This window comes from Littorina saxatilis, linkage group LG4 (genome assembly GCF_037325665.1).
Source record: "Littorina saxatilis isolate snail1 linkage group LG4, US_GU_Lsax_2.0, whole genome shotgun sequence".
Taxonomy (NCBI): Eukaryota; Metazoa; Mollusca; class Gastropoda; order Littorinimorpha; family Littorinidae; genus Littorina; species Littorina saxatilis.
In genome coordinates this window covers 69,649,057-69,669,996 of record NC_090248.1, presented here as the reverse complement: position 1 = coordinate 69,669,996, position 20,940 = coordinate 69,649,057, and the positions used below count along the sequence as shown (strand labels likewise).

Below are 20,940 nucleotides of genomic sequence, written 5' to 3'. Positions count from 1 at the left end.
GAAATCGACAAACAGTAACACAAACTCAATCACTCCGTCACACACACACACACACACACACACACACACACACACACACACACACACACACACACACACACACACACACACACACACACACACACACACACACACACACACACACACACAGAGAAAGAGCATAGGTGAAACTGTGCAAGAAAGCGAGACACTAGATCTAGATCTGTCTGTCTGCATGTAGCCTACTTACAAGGACACGACTGCCAACTAGTCTCGGCGCGCTCAAAATAATAATGACCGAGACTTTCAGTACTTCCTTCGCGTGACGTCTAACCCTCTTACGTCATAATGTGACGTCAATGTAATGTGACGTCTTCAAATGTTAGAGTTTCTACCACAGACATACACACGCACATACGCACGCACGCACGCACAGACAGACAAAGTTACGATCGCATAGGCTACACTTACGTGAGCCAAAAACACTCTCACTCTAGTCTAATATTGTTCCAACTGGTTAAATCAGGTGATCACATCTTAACTTATTCAAGGGGAAAAGTGTCAAATAAAATGTATGTGTATCAGCCGGTAAGGCATAGCTGCTGCACATGTTATCTCCTGTATTTTGAATTTTTCAGACATTTACTTGTATTATAATTATATTCCAAAAATGTCAGTTGAACACATTCCCTTAACTCATTTATATTCTACAGTGCATTTCCATGCTGCCGGTGCCGATGCCTTGCTAATATCTATACATATAATCATCCCTATAACTGTCATTGTAACGCTTTCTCCTTTGTGTGTTTGTCTTCTTGCACTACGACTTGCACTAAATATATCTAATGTGTCTCGTACTTGTAATAATTACTAAATAAGGAACCCATCAGCATTACGGCATTGTGTGTAGTTAATGCTTCATGTGTTGACTGTAAGCATGTGTGTGTGTTAAAATGTGTGATGTTTTGTGTTGCTTTTCTGTACCCTCTTAGCACAAGGAAGGTCGGCAGTGAGTTTCTTCACAGGGGAAATTTGTGTTTTGTTACCTGCAGATGAATTTGACGAAATGTGGACCCACCCTGCAACATTTTGACAACAGAGTCTTTCTTTGCCATTGATTTAGAAGATAGAACTCACTGTGTGTGTGTGTGCAAGGCCTAAATTGTCCTACATCAAAGGTGCAAGTAGTTGGTTGTGACTGGTTTGTCTTTTTTTTCCTCTGTTGTGACACTTCAAGATCTAGTGGGTCGTGTATGCGTGTGCATGCGTGCCCGCTCGCCTGTCCGTCCATCCGTCTGTCTGTGTGTTTGTGTGTGCAACTGGGTGCACATACCTGTGTATACTCCCCTGTCCATCTTTGCAATCCTTCAAACCATCATGTTAATTCCCTGTGTTTCAGTTGGAGCGGCAGGTAGCACAGTGACCCAGAAGAAGGGGGAGAATGTGACGCTCAACTGTCCACAGGTACAGGAGGATGAGTCGCTGGCCACCACCATCTGGTACAAGGATGACATCATGAAGGTTAGTTTGGCTGGATGCAGTGACTCGTGAAGCTTTCAACCCCTGGCTCATAGTCAACAACAAAAACAGATGTTTGGTGGCTTGTTGACACCACCGTTTTTGTTGGTCCGTGGAGAGCTTATCGTCTTCGGCTTCATCTTTATCGACCAAATTTTGTTAATTGGTGTACAGTGTATTTATTTTCAATTTCATTCATTCACTCATTGATCCAATTATTTATTGTTGGATTTTGTGTTTACTTTACGTTGTATTTATGCATTTAAATTTCTACTTATTTGGTTTGTGTGTCAGGTGTCAATGGGTCAGTCGGGCGGGACGCAATACACGGAGCCCAGCCTGGAGAGCAAGTTTGCGGTAGAGCAGGACTCCAGCCTGGTGCTAATGAGACTCGACCCCGGGGACTCCGGCAACTACACCTGCAAGGTCTTCGTTGTCAACTCCACCGGTGTCATGGATAACAACAGCACCACCTGGATTGTCCTTGTTCAAGGTGGGTAGAGTCACACAGTGGGGGTCTGCCCCCCCCCCTTCCCACCCCCCCCCCCCCCCCCTCTTTCTTAAACCCCAGCTCCTTCCGCCCTCCTATTTTAGAATTTCCTTTTTTCAATACCTTGCTTTTTCTCTCTCCAGATTTTCTGTTCAAAACACTGTAAATTGTTAAGCCTCCTCCCACCCCCTAACCCCAGATTTTAGGACTTTCCTTTTTCAATACCTTGCATTTATTTCTCTCCAGATTTTCTGTTCATAAACACTGTAAATTTACCCCTATTTTAACACTCCTTTGTTGAAGACCTGATTTTCTGTTCATAAACACTGTAAATTTACCCCTATTTTAACACTCCTTTGTTGAAGACCTGATTTTCTGTTCATAAACACTGTAAATTTACCCCTATTTTAACACTCCTTCTTTGTTGAAGACCTGATTTTCTGTTCATAAACACTGTAAATTTACCCCTATTTTAACACTCCTTTGTTGAAGACCTGATTTTCTGTTCATAAACACTGTAAATTTACCCCTATTTTAACACTCCTTTGTTGAAGACCTGATTTTCTGTTCATAAACACTGTAAATTTACCCCTATTTTAACACCCCTTTGTTGAAGACCTGATTTTCTGTTCATAAACACTGTAAATTTACCCCTATTTTAACACTCCTTTGTTGAAGACCTGATTTTGTGTTCATAAACACTGTAAATTTACCCCTATTTTAACACTCCTTTGTTGAAGACCTGATTTTCTGTTCATAAACACTGTAAATTTACCCCTATTTTAACACCCCTTTGTTGAAGACCTGATTTTCTGTTCATAAACACTGTAAATTTACCCCTATTTTAACACCCCTTTGTTGAAGACCTGATTTTGTGTTCATAAACACTGTAAATTTACCCCTATTTTAACACCCCTTTGTTGAAGACCTGATTTTCTGTTCATAAACACTGTAAATTTACCCCTATTTTAACACCCCTTTGTTGAAGACCTGATTTTGTGTTCATAAACACTGTAAATTTACCCCTATTTTAACACCCCTTTGTTGAAGACCTGATTTTGTGTTCATAAACACTGTAAATTTACCCCTATTTTAACACCCCTTTGTTGAAGACCTGATTTTGTGTTCATAAACACTGTAAATTTACCCCTATTTTAACACCCCTTTGTTGAAGACCTGATTTTCTGTTCATAAACACTGTAAATTTACCCCTATTTTAACACCCCTTTGTTGAAGACCTGATTTTGTGTTCATAAACACTGTAAATTTACCCCTATTTTAACACTCCTTTGTTGAAGACCTGATTTTCTGTTCATAAACACTGTAAATTTACCCCTATTTTAACACCCCTTTGTTGAAGACCTGATTTTCTGTTCATAAACACTGTAAATTTACCCCTATTTTAACACCCCTTTGTTGAAGACCTGATTTTCTGTTCATAAACACTGTAAATTTACCCCTATTTTAACACCCCTTTGTTGAAGACCTGATTTTCTGTTCATAAACACTGTAAATTTACCCCTATTTTAACACCCCTTTGTTGAAGACCTGATTTTCTGTTCATAAACACTGTAAATTTACCCCTATTTTAACACCCCTTTGTTGAAGACCTGATTTTGTGTTCATAAACACTGTAAATTTACCCCTATTTTAACACCCCTTTGTTGAAGACCTGATTTTCTGTTCATAAACACTGTAAATTTACCCCTATTTTAACACCCCTTTGTTGAAGACCTGATTTTCTGTTCATAAACACTGTAAATTTACCCCTATTTTAACACCCCTTTGTTGAAGACCTGATTTTCTGTTCATAAACACTGTAAATTTACCCCTATTTTAACACCCCTTTGTTGAAGACCTGATTTTCTGTTCATAAACACTGTAAATTTACCCCTATTTTAACACCCCTTTGTTGAAGACCTGATTTTCTGTTCATAAACACTGTAAATTTACCCCTATTTTAACACCCCTTTGTTGAAGACCTGATTTTGTGTTCATAAACACTGTAAATTTACCCCTATTTTAACACCCCTTTGTTGAAGACCTGATTTTCTGTTCATAAACACTGTAAATTTACCCCTATTTTAACACCCCTTTGTTGAAGACCTGATTTTCTGTTCATAAACACTGTAAATTTACCCCTATTTTAACACCCCTTTGTTGAAGACCTGATTTTGTGTTCATAAACACTGTAAATTTACCCCTATTTTAACACCCCTTTGTTGAAGACCTGATTTTCTGTTCATAAACACTGTAAATTTACCCCTATTTTAACACCCCTTTGTTGAAGACCTGATTTTGTGTTCATAAACACTGTAAATTTACCCCTATTTTAACACCCCTTTGTTGAAGACCTGATTTTGTGTTCATAAACACTGTAAATTTACCCCTATTTTAACACCCCTTTGTTGAAGACCTGATTTTGTGTTCATAAACACTGTAAATTTACCCCTATTTTAACACCCCTTTGTTGAAGACCTGATTTTGTGTTCATAAACACTGTAAATTTACCCCTATTTTAACACTCCTTTGTTGAAGACCTGATTTTGTGTTCATAAACACTGTAAATTTACCCCTATTTTAACACTCCTTTGTTGAAGACCTGATTTTCTGTTCATAAACACTGTAAATTTACCCCTATTTTAACACTCCTTTGTTGAAGACCTGATTTTCTGTTCATAAACACTGTAAATTTACCCCTATTTTAACACCCCTTTGTTGAAGACCTGATTTTCTGTTCATAAACACTGTAAATTTACCCCTATTTTAACACCCCTTTGTTGAAGACCTGATTTTCTGTTCATAAACACTGTAAATTTACCCCTATTTTAACACCCCTTTGTTGAAGACCTGATTTTCTGTTCATAAACACTGTAAATTTACCCCTATTTTAACACTCCTTTGTTGAAGACCTGATTTTCTGTTCATAAACACTGTAAATTTACCCCTATTTTAACACTCCTTTTTTGAAGACCTGATTTTCTGTTCATAAACACTGTAAATTTACCCCTATTTTAACACTCCTTTTTTGTTGAAGACCTGATTTTCTGTTCATAAACACTGTAAATTTACCCCTATTTTAACACTCCTTCTTTGTTGAAGACCTGATTTTCTGTTCATAAACACTGTAAATTTACCCCTATTTTAACACCCCTTTGTTGAAGACCTGATTTTCTGTTCATAAACACTGTAAATTTACCCCTATTTTAACACCCCTTTGTTGAAGACCTGATTTTGTGTTCATAAACACTGTAAATTTACCCCTATTTTAACACCCTTTGTTGAAGACCTGATTTTGTGTTCATAAACACTGTAAATTTACCCCTATTTTAACACCCCTTTGTTGAAGACCTGATTTTCTGTTCATAAACACTGTAAATTTACCCCTATTTTAACACTCCTTTGTTGAAGACCTGATTTTGTGTTCATAAACACTGTAAATTTACCCCTATTTTAACACTCCTTTGTTGAAGACCTGATTTTGTGTTCATAAACACTGTAAATTTACCCCTATTTTAACACCCCTTTGTTGAAGACCTGATTTTCTGTTCATAAACACTGTAAATTTACCCCTATTTTAACACTCCTTTGTTGAAGACCTGATTTTCTGTTCATAAACACTGTAAATTTACCCCTATTTTAACACTCCTTCTTTGTTGAAGACCTGATTTTCTGTTCATAAACACTGTAAATTTACCCCTATTTTAACACTCCTTCTTTGTTGAAGACCTGATTTTGTTCAGTTTTAGGTTTTAAAAGGGGGGGGGGGGGGTTCCACTGTGATTGCGTCAATAATGCTGATCAAATGTCACCCTAATGCACACTACCCTATCACCCCACCCACCCCCCCCCAAAGGCAAACCCCAAACTCAATGTCTGTGAAATGTTGATGCTGCATGACAGTACTGTTGTGTTTAGCAAAGGAAGCAGTAAGCTCTCACACAGAAAATATGGACATCGTCCTGGAATTTTGGCGTAACTCGTTTTAAAGAGCAATTTTAATTATGAAATAATATTTATATTCCTTCCTGGTATGGATAGAAAGAGACAAGTATGTTCAAGCATGCATTGTCAATCGTGCATTGTCCAGCATGCATTGTCAATCGTATTTTGACTCACATGCGAAGCAAAAGTGAGTCTATGTACTCACCCGAGTCGTCCGTCCGTCCGTCCGTCCGGACGTCCGTCCGTCCGGAAAACTTTAACGTTGGATATTTCTTGGACACTATTCAGTCTATCAGTACCAAATTTGGCAAGATGGTGTATGATGACAAGGCCCCAAAAAACATACATAGCATCTTGACCTTGCTTCAAGGTCAAGGTCGCAGGGGCCATAAATGTTGCCTAAAAAACAGCTATTTTTCATATTTTTCCCATTTTCTCTGAAGTTTTTGAGATTCAATACCTCACCTATATATGATATATAGGGCAAAGTAAGCCCCATCTTTTGATACCAGTTTGGTTTACCTTGCTTCAAGGTCAAGGTCACAGGAGCTCTTCAAAGTTGGATTGTATACATATTTTGAAGTGACCTTGACCCTGAACTATGGAAGATAACTGTTTCAAACTTAAAAATTATGTGGGGCACATGTTATGCTTTCATCATGAGACACATTTGGTCACATATGATCAAGGTCACTTTGACCCTTATGAAATGTGACCAAAATAAGGTAGTGAACCACTAAAAGTGACCATATCTCATGGTAGAAAGAGCCAATAAGCACCATTGTACTTCCTATGTCTTGAATTAACAGCTTTGTGTTGCATGACCTTGGATGACCTTGACCTTGGGTCAAGGTCACATGTATTTTGGTAGGAAAAATGTGTAAAGCATGTGAGTCGTATGGGCTTTGCCCTTCTTGTTAAGAGAATATTTTTCATGAAGAATGATTAATTTGTACTAAGTCTAAAGCTAAGAAAACCCATTAACAAGTCGCATAAGGTGAAATTACTACATTTAGTCAAGCTGTGGAACTCACAGAATGAAACTGAACGCACTGCATTTTTTCACAATGACCGTAGTCCGCCGCGTAGTCTCGTGCAAAAGGCAGTGAAATTAACGAGCCTGTTTAGCGCGGTTGTGGTTGCGCTGTGCTGCATAGCACGCTTTTCTGTACCTCTCTTCGTTTTAACTTTCTGAGCGTGTTTTTAATCCAAACATATCATATCTATGTTTTTGGAATCAGGAACCGACAAGGAATAGGATGAAAGTGTTTTTAAATCGATTTTGGAAATTTTATTTTAATGATAATTTTTATATTTTTAATTTTCAGAGCTTGCTTTTAATCCGAATATAACATATGTATATGTTTTTCGAATCAGAAAATGATGAAGAATAAGATGAACGTAATTTTGGATCATTTTATAAAAAAATCATTTCAATTACATTTTTCAGATTTTTAATGACCAAAGTCATAAATTCAATTTTAAGCCTCCAAGCTGAAATGTAATACCAAAGTCCGGCCTTCGTCGAAGATTGCTTGGCCAAAATTTCAATCAATTTTATTGAAAAATGAGGGTGTGACAGTGCTGCCTCAACCTTTACAAAAAGCCGGATATGACGTCATCAAAGACATTTATCGTAAAAAAGAAAAAAAAGTCTGGGGATATCGTACCCAGGAACTCTTATGTAAAATTTCATAAAGATTGGTGCAGTAGTTTACTCTGAATCGCTCTACACACAAACACGCACACACACACACACACACACACACACACACACACACACACACACACACACACACACACACACACACACACACACACACACACACACACACACACACACACACACACACACACACATACATCAAGACCCTCGTCTCGATTCCCCCTCTATGTAAAAAACGACCAGAATCATGTTGCGCCAAAATTCCACGATTATCGTTATGTGGATGACTGATTGTGGGCCGTACTTGTTTCCAGATGTGCCCAGCCCTCCTGGCCAGGCGAGGATAGTGGACACCCAGAGTCGACAGGTCAAGGTGGAGTGGTCCCCAAGCGACAGCGACAACAACAGTCCCATATCCAACTACGTCGTCCTGATCAGGTGAGAAACGTTGGAGGCATCGTCATGAATTAAGCGGATTTGATCTCACATACTGAAAGAAGAGCGACCATTTGACTTTGAGATTCACTCAGCTTGACGATGAACCTCTCATATGATATAGCTACATTCGGTTATTGCCACGTTTGATTTATTTTTGATTTTCTGTTCAATACCCTTTGTATCCATAAGGGATAATTCGGGGCTGACACAAATCCTTCCCTTTACTCTGTCGTAGAATTGGTGACATAACGATAATAACAAGAACAACAAGAACACTTTATTGTCCATTCAAATGTTACATTAAAATGGAAAATGTTCTTTGGTGTACCAGCCAGCCTACATATACACATCTGAAGGGAACCAACATAGGTTGCTGAACCAGGTCAAAAGTTAAATTGTGATGCAACCTATGAATCAGTGTCATGAAAAGTTCAGAGGGGAACCACAGTATATTTTTGGATATTTCCTTCAGAAAGAAAGTCAACTGTCTGGTGTTTGATGGCGAGAATAACACTGCAGGTCGAATGTCGTTTGTTCATTTCACTTGTTACTATCTCAGGTGCTGGGAGACTGGTTCCGCTCAACTCTTAGTCACTCACTGTCTTGGTCACTGTTGGTGTCTTGGTCACTGTTGGTGTCTTGGTCACTGTTGGTGTCTTGGTCACTGTTGGTGTCTTGGTCACTGTTGGTGTCTTGGTCACTGTTGGTGTCTTGGTCACTGTTGGTGTCTTGGTCACTGTTGGTGTCTTGGTCACTGTTGGTGTCTTGGTCACTGTTGGTGTCTTGGTCACTGTTGGTGTCTTAATCACTGTTGGTGTCTTGGTCACTGTTGGTGTCTTGGTCACTGTTGGTGTCTTGGTCACTGTTGGTGTCTTGGTCACTGTTGGTGTCTTGGTCACTGTTGGTGTCTTGGTCACTGTTGGTGTCTTGGTCACTGTTGGTGTCTTGGTCACTGTTGGTGTCTTGGTCACTGTTGGTGTCTTGGTCTCTGTTGGTGTCTTGGTCACTGTTGGTGTCTTGGTCACTGTTGGTGTCTTGGTCACTGTTGGTGTCTTGGTCACTGTTGGTGTCTTGGTCACTGTTGGTGTCTTGGTCACTGTTGGTGTCTTGGTCACTGTTGGTGTCTTGGTCACTGTTGGTGTCTTGGTCACTGTTGGTGTCTTGGTCACTGTTGGTGTCTTGGTCACTGTTGGTGTCTTGGTCTCTGTTGGTGTCTTGGTCACTGTTGGTGTCTTGGTCTGTATGTAGAGCGCTTACTTCCCTTTGTTGATCAGATCTACTTTTTGATGGTTGTTTAAGAAAAAATAAAACCCACCCAACTAGCTCTGAATGTTTTCTCCACACAGTGAATGCCAGACGGGGAACAACAAGCGAGAAATAGTGGTGGGTGAGTCTACACACCAGGTGACCATCACTAACCTGGAGCCCTACACCTGCTATCAGGTCCACGTCAGAGCCACAAACGATGTGGGGCGAAGTCTACCTGGGCCACCCACTAGCCAGTTTTACACAGAGTCAGAAAGTAAGATTTTTTATTTTATTTAATTTTTTATTTTTTTCTCCATGTACCCCCATGGGGGTTCTTGAATAAATTCTTTGCCTTGCCTTGCATATGCGGGGACTGTGTCTTTCACACAAAGAATGGCTGCTTTGGCTGAAAAAGGTGATTTATTTGGTAATTTCTTGTAATCAGCAAACGTGTCCCAGCTTTGCAAAATCAAGGGCTGCCATGGCCACTTATCCATACATTTAGGAGAAATGTAAAAACGAAAAAAACAAGAAATTCCTCCGAGGTAGGAAAAACACCCCCGTCCTTACCATTCTCACTGCCACCAACTGAGAAGGTTATTTCCCTTTGACCATTAATATGTCCCTCAATAAGTCCTTGTAGAATCTTAATTTGGTTGAAAAATGAGAGCGTGACAGTGCCGCCTCAACTTTCACGAAAAGCCGGATATGACATCATCAAAGACATTTATCAAAAAAATGAAAAAAACGTCTGACGATATCATACCCAGGAACTCTCATGTCAAATTTTATAAAGATCGGTCCAGTAGTTTAGTCTGAATCGCTCTACACACACACACAGACAGACAGACAGACAGACACACATACACCACGACCCTCGTCTCGATTCCCCCCTCTATGTTAAAACATTTAGTCAAAACTTGACTAAATGTAATAAAATGAGAGAATGAAGGATGTTTGATTATTTGAGTAGCTTACAGAGTGGTTGATGTGTTTTGACATGAGTGAAGATCCTTAGCAGTGACTAGTTTCTGTTGAGATACCAGTACTGCATGCCCTCCCTAGTTGTACTGGTAGATTTCCTGGTGTTGATTGAACATTTCTTTCATTTGTCGACATGAAATTGTGGCCGGACCTCAGTAAACTCGAAAATGTAATGGATTTAGTTAAAGGAAGTATTCAGTTTCATTCAGGAAATACTAGGGACATTGCACAAGACCATTTGTGTTGAAAGTCAGCTGGAGAAAGGCAATTGGCATACAGTAGAGAAAGGCAATTGGAACCCTAACCCTAACCCCCTTTAAAGACATCAAACAAGAATCTGAGAAAATCAGGTTTTAAAAAGGAGAGAGTCTTAAAATGGGGATACATAAATCTACAAAGGCTGTGAACAGCCGGTCTGAACAAAGAGGGTCTTGAAGGGGAGGGAGTCTTAAAAGGAGGTTCCACTGGATCAGGTCCTAAAAAGGTCAGTCTTAAATTGGGTTTAAATTTACACAGGTTATGAACAGAAAATCTGAAACAGCAAGGTCTTAAAATGGGGGGTTCCACTGTTACATTACTGATTACAAAATAGGATGGTGTTTACTGAGGGCTTGCACAACAAATAGGATGGTGTTTACTGGGGGCTTGCACAACAAATAGGATGGTGTTTACTGGGGGCTTGCACAACAAATAGGATGGTGTTTACTGAGGGCTTGCACAACAAATAGGATGGTGTTTACTGGGGGCTTGCACAACAAATAGGATGGTGTTTACTGGGGGCTTGCACAACAAATAGGATGGTGTTTACTGGGGGCCTGCACAACAAATAGGATGGTGTTTACTGGGGGCTTGCACAACAAATAGGATGGTGTTTACTGGGGGCTTGCACAACAAATAGGATGGTGTTTACTGGGAGCTTGCACAACAAATAGGATGGTGTTTACTGGGGGCTTGCACAACAAATAGGATGGTGTTTACTGGGGGCTTGCACAACAAATAGGATGGTGTTTACTGGGGGCATGCACAACAAATAGGATGGTGTTTACTGGGGGCTTGCACAACAAATAGGATGGTGTTTACTGGGGGCTTGCACAACAAATAGGATGGTGTTTACTGGGGGCTTGCACAACAAATAGGATGGTGTTTACTGGGGGCTTGCACAACAAATAGGATGGTGTTTACTGGGGGCTTGCACAACAAATAGGATGGTGTTTACTGAGGGCTTGCACAACAAATAGGATGGTGTTTACTGGGGGCTTGCACAACAAATAGGATGGTGTTTACTGAGGGCTTGCACAACAAATAGGATGGTGTTTACTGGGGGCTTGCACAACAAATAGGATGGTGTTTACTGGGGGCCTGCACAACAAATAGGATGGTGTTTACTGGGGGCTTGCACAACAAATAGGATGGTGTTTACTGGGGGCTTGCACAACAAATAGGATGGTGTTTACTGAGGGCTTGCACAACAAATAGGATGGTGTTTACTGGGGGCTTGCACAACAAATAGGATGGTGTTTACTGGGGGCTTGCACAACAAATAGGATGGTGTTTACTGGGGGCATGCACAACAAATAGGATGGTGTTTACTGGGAGCTTGCACAACAAATAGGATGGTGTTTACTGGGGGCTTGCACAACAAATAGGATGGTGTTTACTGGGGGCTTGCACAACAAATAGGATGGTGTTTACTGGGGGCTTGCACAACAAATAGGATGGTGTTTACTGGGGGCTTGCACAACAAATAGGATGGTGTTTACTGGGGGCTTGCACAACAAATAGGAGGGTTTTTAGTGGGGGCTTGCACAACAAATAGGATGGTGTTTACTGGGGGCTTGCACAACAAATAGGATGGTGTTTACTGGGGGCTTGCACAACAAATAGGATGGTGTTTACTGAGGGCTTGCACAACAAATAGGATGGTGTTTACTGGGGGCTTGCACAACAAATAGGATGGTGTTTACTGGGGGCTTGCACAACAAATAGGATGGTGTTTACTGGGGGCTTGCACAACAAATAGGATGGTGTTTACTGGGAGCTTGCACAACAAATAGGATGGTGTTTACTGGGAGCTTGCACAACAAATAGGATGGTGTTTACTGGGGGCTTGCACAACAAATAGGATGGTGTTTACTGGGGGCTTGCACAACAAATAGGATGGTGTTTACTGGGGGCTTGCACAACAAATAGGATGGTGTTTACTGGGGGCTTGCACAACAAATAGGATGGTGTTTACTGAGGGCTTGCACAACAAATAGGATGGTGTTTACTGGGGGCTTGCACAACAAATAGGATGGTGTTTACTGGGGGCTTGCACAACAAATAGGATGGTGTTTACTGAGGGCTTGCACAACAAATAGGATGGTGTTTACTGAGGGCTTGCACAACAAATAGGATGGTGTTTACTGAGGGCTTGCACAACAAATAGGATGGTGTTTACTGGGGGCTTGCACAACAAAGAGAAAATGTTTTACAGTGGACCACTATCCTTTGTCACAGTGTCTTTTTCATGCAACTTTCTGTGTTAGTGGTTATTTGCTCCAGTTGAAATAAAGACAAGGATTTGAGAGTTTCCCTCACACATTCAAATGCTTTGAATTTAGTAGACTTAGTCAGACTATTTGCACACTTCTAGTGATCATTATTTAGAGACTTATGTACATAACCAAACTTCAGTGTATAATTGAGGGTTCACAGTTTGGCAAATGCTTTACACCTAAATATCCTATTGTAGGCAATGACACTGTCACAACCCCGGGTCGTAAGTAGTCTTTCTTTTTGGGGCTTTTACCCTCTTCATTTTATTTTGTGAAATCAGTTCTTTTTCATTATGTTCTTGATGTGCTTGATTGTTGTAATGTGCCGTACTCGTTAATGTGGTTCTGCATATCTTAACACCTTTGCAGCTGTTGGAATAATCAGTGTTTGTGGTACAGTACTTGGCTTATGTTTGGACTGTTTACTTGTTTATTTTCTTATTGTGTACTGCGAGGTGTTTGTTTTGGATCTGTATGTTTGCCTGTTACTGATTTAAAAGCTTAAAGCCTTTGCTCATTTTGTTATTAGTCAGGGCCGAGATCAGCAAAATAAATTGTTGAAATATTTGTTAATATGCAGAAGGGTGTTTATTCCCTCCCCTTTTCAGTTAATTGCACATGTTTAGTTGATTCAAGTTTAGTAAAAATCAGAATATTTTTCAAACCTAGATGGGGCAGTTTAACGTATTTGATAGCCACAGTTACTTATCAATATCAATCTAGAGGTTGATTGGAAAGCCAAAAGCAAAACAGCCACTTTTGATGGTAATCATAAAGTAAAGCGGTTTGACAATGCACAGCAATATTATTAGAGGTGCAGGGTCTTAGAAATGAGGGAGTCTTGAGGTACGTTTACAGAGTCTATGAACACAAAGCAAGGTACGTTTACAGAGTCTATGAACACAAAGCAAGGTACGTTTACAGAGTCTATGAACACAAAGCAAGGTACGTTTACAGAGTCTATGAACACAAAGCATTAGGACTTAACAGGTGAGTGGGGGCTGGGGACTTAACAGGTGAGTACGAGTGGGGGCTGGGGACTTAACAGGTGAGTGGGGGCTGGGGACTTAACAGGTGAGTGGGGGCTGGGGACTTAACAGGTGAGTACGAGTGGGGGCTGGGGACTTAACAGGTGAGTGGGGGCTGGGGACTTAACAGGTGAGTGGGGGCTGGGGACTTAACAGGTGAGTGGGGGCTGGGGACGTAACAGGTGAGTGGGGGCTGGGGACGTAACAGGTGAGTGGGGGCTGGGGACTTAACAGGTGAGTGAGGGCTGGGGACTTAACAGGTGAGTGGGGGCTGGGGACTTAACAGGTGAGTGGGGGCTGGGGACGTAACAGGTGAGTGGGGGCTGGGGACTTAACAGGTGAGTGGGGGCTGGGGACTTAACAGGTGAGTGGGGGCTGGGGGGAGTCATTGAGTTTTAAAGGGGGTTCCATTGTTCTGTAGTTGGGAATTAAAAATTGAAACAGTTCAATATCTTAAGTCAGTAATCGCTGTTGCTTAACGCAGAGAGAACAATGAGGCTTCGTCGCAGTGTGGACACAACACCAAGTGCGTATATCACCACACATTGTGTAAATCTACCTGATGCTGTCAGCCAAACTTGTACAGAAGAGGGCACATTGTGTAAATCTACCTGATACTGTCAGCCAAACTTGTACAGAAGAGGGCACATTGTGTAAATCTACCTGATACTGTCAGCCAAACTTGTACAGAAGGGGGCACATTGTGTAAAGAGAAAGAACATTTCAACGAATTTGGTTTTCTAATACAACGTCTTGCTGTCTATAGATTAGGGCATGTTTCTGTCAGTAATACTCCGACTGTGTCAAAAGTAACTTCCTTCTCGTGTAAACCTAAATGTAAAGCGGCGTAGACCCTCCGGCCTTCTACACGGGATGAGAGCATCCTAGTCCACTTGGACACATACTAGCAATCGACAGTGTAAAGCGGCGTAGACCCTCCGGCCTTCTACACGGGATGAGAGCATCCTAGTCCACTTGGACACATACTAGCAATCGACAGTGTAAAGCGGCGTAGACCCTCCGGCCTTCTACACGGAATGAGAGCATCCTAGTCCACTTGGACACATACTAGCAATCGACAGTGTAAAGCGGCGTAGACCCTCCGGCCTTCTACACGGGATGAGAGCATCCTAGTCCACTTGGACACATACTAGCAATCGACAGTGTAAAGCGGCGTAGACCCTCCGGCCTTCTACACGTACGGATGAGAGCATCCTAGTCCACTTGGACACATACTGGCAATCGACAGTCTGGCTGCTTGCTCTGCACAGTCAGCACGGAGACTGTTTGCTGAATAAACCTGGCTCCTTGACATAAGTGTCGCTTTCAGCAAAACGTTTGAACTCTGGACAGAAAGCAGTCAGCCAATAGATTTTCTGTTTTTGGTGTAAAGGGGAGGATGCTCTTGTGTAAAAGCCTGGAAATGTAGATCTATGTTAATTTACATGATGGTGGATAAGAGAAGGAAGGTGTCTTGACAAACATGTGTGATTTTGTTCCACCTTTTTGGTTGCGTTTTGCCATTTGTTCGTGGTTGTACATGTCGATAAAATGGGATCCCTGAGGTGGAATGATAGGTTTGAATTCAGAATCATGGTGGTTAAAATGGGATCCCTGAGGTGGAATGATAGGTTTGAATTCAGAATCATGGTGGTTAAAATGTTCTGAAGAGGGGAAGCTAGAGGAAGTAATATTTTTGGGTGGGGGTAATTTAAGTATTGTTAATTGTTTTTATTTTACAAATGTTTTCCGTTTTTGTTGTGCCAGATTAGTGGTTATTTTAGCGCTATAGTATGTTGTTCATGCTTCTTTGTACATGTATGTATGTTTGTCTGGCAGTAATTATTTTTTTAAGAATAAACTAAATTACACGATAAAGTCATTAGCTGATGAACTCAAACAGGGGGTTCAGAAATGTTTGCAAAAAAGAGGAATAGTCACTTGACTGTTCTAGAATTCTGCCTAACAGTAACAGCATTGTTCTTTACTACTAAACAGAAGCATGCGTAAACAGAATAAATAAATCATCAAATAAAAAGAGTGAATAACCAAACATTTTAGAAACGGAATTGTGAGTCAAATGAAGTATGTTAATCATCGTCTGAGTATATGAATGAATAATTTTTTCTCAGCATGCTCATCAAAATGTGAATGTTAAGTGCATGGTTTTGATCACATATGGTCTCTCCAGGCAATTGAATGACAACATAAACATTTGGTCAAATCAAGCATGTCTGCACAGTTCACATTTCAGTATTTTCAGACTTGTCTGCTCTTATGCATTCTTGATTTGCATGCGTTTCTTTCTTTCTTTATTTGGTGTTTACCGTCGTTTTCAACCACGAAGGTTATATCGCGACGGATTTGCATGCGTGGATACATACACATGTAATTGGATCAGTTAAACAAACAACAGAAACATTTGGTCAAACCAAGCATGTCTGCACAGTTCACATAGCAGTATTTTCAGACTTTGCTCCTCTTATGCATTCTTGATTTGCATGCGTGGATACATGCATATGTGATTCAGCTAAAAAAAAAGAAGAAACATTTGCCAAAGCATTAGCACGCCTGCACAACTTCTGCTTCACGTTTGTGAGACTTTGTTTCTCTTATGCATTGGTGTTTAGCTTGCCTGGTCGCATCATGCATGTAGGAAGAGAGGGTTTCTAGCCTGAAGAATCCAACATGTTGTGTAGTTTATATAATATTGTTACAACCTGTGTGCAAATATATGAAGAACAATCTCAAGCATGATGGTGTTAAAAAGAAAAGAAAAACCGTTTGATTTGTTGGAATGGAAGGATTTTGCAAGATAACAACAGCAGCAACTGAACAGATCTGTAGAAGACAATACATGTAGGTTGTTACACATGTATGGTTGTTGCACATGTATGGTCAGTTCTTTGATTTAATGTAGCTGTCAGAGAGAGAGAGAGAGAGACAGACAGACAGACAGACAGACAGACAGACAGACAGACAGACAGGCAGACAGACAGACAGACAGACAGATGGTTGGTCACATGGACATAGATAGTCCAAGAGAGATAGACAGAGAGAGTGAGAGATATGCAGAGAGAGTGAGACAGAGAGCTCAGCTTTGTAGAAGAAATCTATGTAGTCACATTGTGAAATATGTGATCAGTTGTTTGATTTGTAGCTGTAAGTCTTGTGCTATATAGCAATAAAGTAATAGCATTGTCTCAAAACGAAGGTAATAACAGTTGTCCGTCCCTGCCATAGCTCGCGGCGCTGTCGGCGGGTAGTTCCGGTTGTTGTCCAAAATGGCTGAAGGAGAGAAGAAGATTAGTGGTGGAGGCAAACGTTACTGTGTCTGCTGTTCAAACTACGCGGGTAAAAGAAGTTAATTGAAGGGCGGATTGTCATGTGGTTCCATTTTGCAAACACAAACCGTAACTACCTGCCGTTCCAGGGGCGCAACTCTGTCCGACTATGGCGTTAGTTTGGAGACAGTGCTATAGTCTACTAGCTGCCGTTCCAGGGGCGCAACTCTGTCCGACTATGGCGTTAGTTTGGAGATAGTGCTATAGTCTACTAGCTGCCGTTCCAGGGGCGCAACTCTGTCCGACTATGGCGTTAATTTGGAGACAGTGCTATAGTCTACTAGCTGCCTTTTCATTGTTGCTCAAGTATTATTTGGTATGCTTCTGATTTGGTTGATTGTTTTTTTCTTCTTTTAATATCAATAATACGCATTGAAGTACAGGATTTGAACACAGTGACACACAACATTTGTATTGCCATTTATGTCAGTTTCTTTTACCACTGAATTATTTGTTTATGTTTTTCGTTTTGTTTTGTATTTGTTTTTGTTTACTTATTTATTTATTTAATCTGTTCACTTATTAATTTACTCAGTGAAGGTGTGTGTGTGTGTTTGTTTGTGTGTGTGTGTATGCGTGTGTGTGTGTGTGTGTGTGTGTGTGTGTGAGTGTTCATTTTTGCTATTGTACATGGCCGTGAGCTCTTGTGAGAAGGGGCGATCAATAAGTGTTCATTATTATTGTTATTATTTATTCATTTTGTTCTCAGCTCCCCAGGGTGCTCCTACAGGCTTCCAAGCGGTCCCGTCGTCCAAGTCGTCCATCAAGCTCTCTTGGGTGCCTCCCATGCCGGAGGTCTTGAACGGAGAGCTCAAAGGTTACAAGGTCACCTATACCCACAAAGGTTACGACCCGGAGACCATTCATGTGGAAGATCCCACCAAAACTGTGAGTTTCTTTCAATTTTTGCCTTAACTTAACAATTAATGTTTTGTGATTGTTACTTTTTTGGTTTTGCTCACATGCAGATTTTGTAATCCTCTTTCTGTCTTTGTATCTGTTTCTGTTCTATTGCCTTCTTCTGCTACTACTGTCTTTTTTTACATTTAGTCAAGTTTTGACTAAATGTTTTAACATAGAGGGGGAATCGAAACGAGGGTCGTGGTGTATGTGTGTGTGTGTGTCTGTCTGTGCGTGTGTGTGTGTAGAGCGATTCAGACTAAACTACTGGACCGATCTTTATGAAATTTGGCATGAGAGTTCCTGGGTATGATATCCCCGGACGTTTTTTTCTTTTTTTCAATAAATACCTTTGATGACGTCATATCCGGCTTTTTGTAAAAGTTGAGGCGGCACTGTCACTCCCTCATTTTTTAATCAAATTGATTGAAATTTTGGCCAAGCAATCTTCGACGAAGGCCAGACATTGGTATTGCATTTCAGCTTGGTGGCTTAAATAATGATTAATGAGTTTGGTCATTAAAAATCTGAAACTTGTAATTAAAATTATTTTTTTATAAATCGATCCAAAAACAATTTCATCTTATTCTGCGTCATTTTCTGATTCCAAAAACATATACATATGATATATTTGGATTACAAACAAGCTCTGAAAATTAAAAATATGAAAATTATGATTAAAATTAATTTTCCGAAATCGATTTAAAAACAATTTCATCTTATTCCTTGTCGGTTCCTGATTCCAAAAACATATAGATATGATATGTTTGGATTAAAAACACGCTCAGAAAGTTAAAACGAAGAGAGGTACAGAAAAGCGTGCTATGCAGCACAGCGTGACCACTACCGCACTATTCTGCATGGCATGCCGATTTCACTGCCTTTGCCACGAGCGGTTGACTGACGAAACTACGAGTATATGTGGTCTTGGTGAATAAAGCAGTGCGTTCAGTTTCATTCTGTGAGTTCGACAGCTTGACTAAATGTTATTATTTCGCCTTACGCGACTTGTTCTTGTTTCCTTCCCTCCTTTCTTTCTTTTTATATTTAGTCAAGTTTTGACTAAATATTTTAACATAGAGGGGGGAATCGAGACGAGGGTCGTGGTGTATGTGTGTGTGTCTGTCTGTCTGTCTGTGTGTGTGTGTAGAGCGATTCAGACCAAACTACTGGACCGATCTTTATGAAATTTTACATGACAGTTCCTGGGATTGATATCCCCGAACGTTTTTGGCTCACGTAAGTGTAGCCTATGCGATGATAAACTTTGTCTGTCTGTGCGTGCGTGCGTGCGTGCGTATGTATGTGTGTATGTCTGTGGTAGAAACTTTAACATTTCCGAGTCTATGGATTACGTCAGTCTCGGTCAAAAGTGTTCGACGTGTGTGATAGAAACTATTTGAAGACGTCACATTATGACGTAAGAGGGTTAGACGTCACGCAAAGGAATTACTGAAAGTCTCGGTCATTGTTATTGTGAGCGGGCCGAGACTTCTTGGCAGATCCAGGGTCTCGCTTTCTTGCATATAGTTTCACCTATGCTTACTGTGTGTGTGTGTGTGTGTGTGTGTGTGTGTGTGTGTGTGTGTGTGTGTGTGTGTGTGTGTGTGTGTGTGTGTGTGTGTGTATGTGTGACGGAGTGATTGAGTTTGTGTTACTGTTTGTCGATTTCTTACGTGAGCCTTGAAGGCTTCGCCTCTTGTTTTCATTTTTTTGATAAATGTCTTTGATGACGTCATATCCGGCTTTTCGTGAAAGTTGAGGCGGCACTGTCACGCTCTCATTTTTCAACCAAATTGGTTGAAATTTTGGTCAAGTAATCTTCGATGAAGCCCGGACTTCGGTATTGCATTTCAGCTTGGTGGCTTAAAAATTAATTAATGACTTTGGTCATTAAAAATCGGAAAATTGTAAAAAAAAATAAAAATTTATAAAACGATCCAAATTTACGTTCATCTTATTCTCCATCATTTTCTGATTCCAAATACATATAAATATGTTATATTTGGATTAAAAACAAGCTCTGAAAATTAAATATATAAAAATTATTATCAAAATTAAATTGTCGAAATCAATTTAAAAACACTTTCATCTTATTCCTTGTCGGTTCCTGATTCCAAAAACATATAGATATGATATGTTTGGATGAAAAACACGCTCAGAAAGTTAAAACAAAGAGAGGTACAGAAAAGCGTGCTATCCTTCTTAGCGCAACTACTACCCCGCTCTTCTTGTCAATTTCACTGCCTTTGCCATGAGCGGTGGACTGACGATGCTACGAGTATACGGTCTTGCTGAAAAATGGCATTGCGTTCAGTTTCATTCTGTGAGTTCGACAGTTACTTGACTAAATGTTGTATTTTCGCCTTACGCGACTTGTTTTCTTTTTTTTTTACATTTAGTCAAGTCATAGAGGGGGAATCGAGACGAGGGTCGTGGTGTGTGTGTGTGTGTGTGTGTGTGTGTGTGTGTGTGTGTGTGTGTGTGTGTGTGTGTGTGTGTGTGTGTGTGTGTGTGTGTGTGTGTGTGTGTGTGTGTGTGTGTGTGTGTGTGTGTGTGTGTGTGTGGTGGTGTGTGTGTGTGTGTGTGTGTGTGTGTGTGTGTGTGTGTGGAGCGATTCAGAGTAAACTACTGTTTCTTTTTTTCGATAAATGTCTTTGATGACGTCATATCCGGCTAATTGTAAAAGTTGAGGCGGCACTGTCACACCCTCATTTTTCAATCAAATTGATTGAAATTTTGGCCAAGCAATCTTCGACGAAGGCCGGACTTCGGTATTGCATTTCAGCTTGGTGGCTTAAAAATTAATTAATGACTTTTGTCATTAAAAATCTGAAAATTGTAAAAAAAAATTTTTGTTATA

General features: G+C 40.5%; 1 protein-coding gene across 5 annotated transcripts in view; it reads left to right on the top strand.

Annotated features, from left to right (window-relative positions):
• The first annotated feature begins 978 nt into the window (after positions 1 to 978).
• Positions 979 to 20,940, top strand: part of LOC138965502 (tyrosine-protein phosphatase 99A-like) — a 100,247-nt gene continuing 80,285 nt past the window's right edge. For 2 of the 5 annotated variants that reach the window (XM_070337676.1, XM_070337675.1), the window contains exons 1-6: positions 979 to 1,500; positions 1,792 to 1,990; positions 7,913 to 8,036; positions 9,383 to 9,558; positions 13,003 to 13,029; positions 17,887 to 18,065. In XM_070337676.1, coding sequence (XP_070193777.1) covers positions 1,243 to 1,500; positions 1,792 to 1,990; positions 7,913 to 8,036; positions 9,383 to 9,558; positions 13,003 to 13,029; positions 17,887 to 18,065 — 963 coding nt within the window. In that variant the 5' untranslated portion in view covers positions 979 to 1,242. The remainder of the gene's footprint in view (positions 1,501 to 1,791; positions 1,991 to 7,912; positions 8,037 to 9,382; positions 9,559 to 13,002; positions 13,030 to 17,886; positions 18,066 to 20,940) is intronic. The other 3 variants (XM_070337680.1, XM_070337677.1, XM_070337678.1) reach the window with 2 other exon arrangements.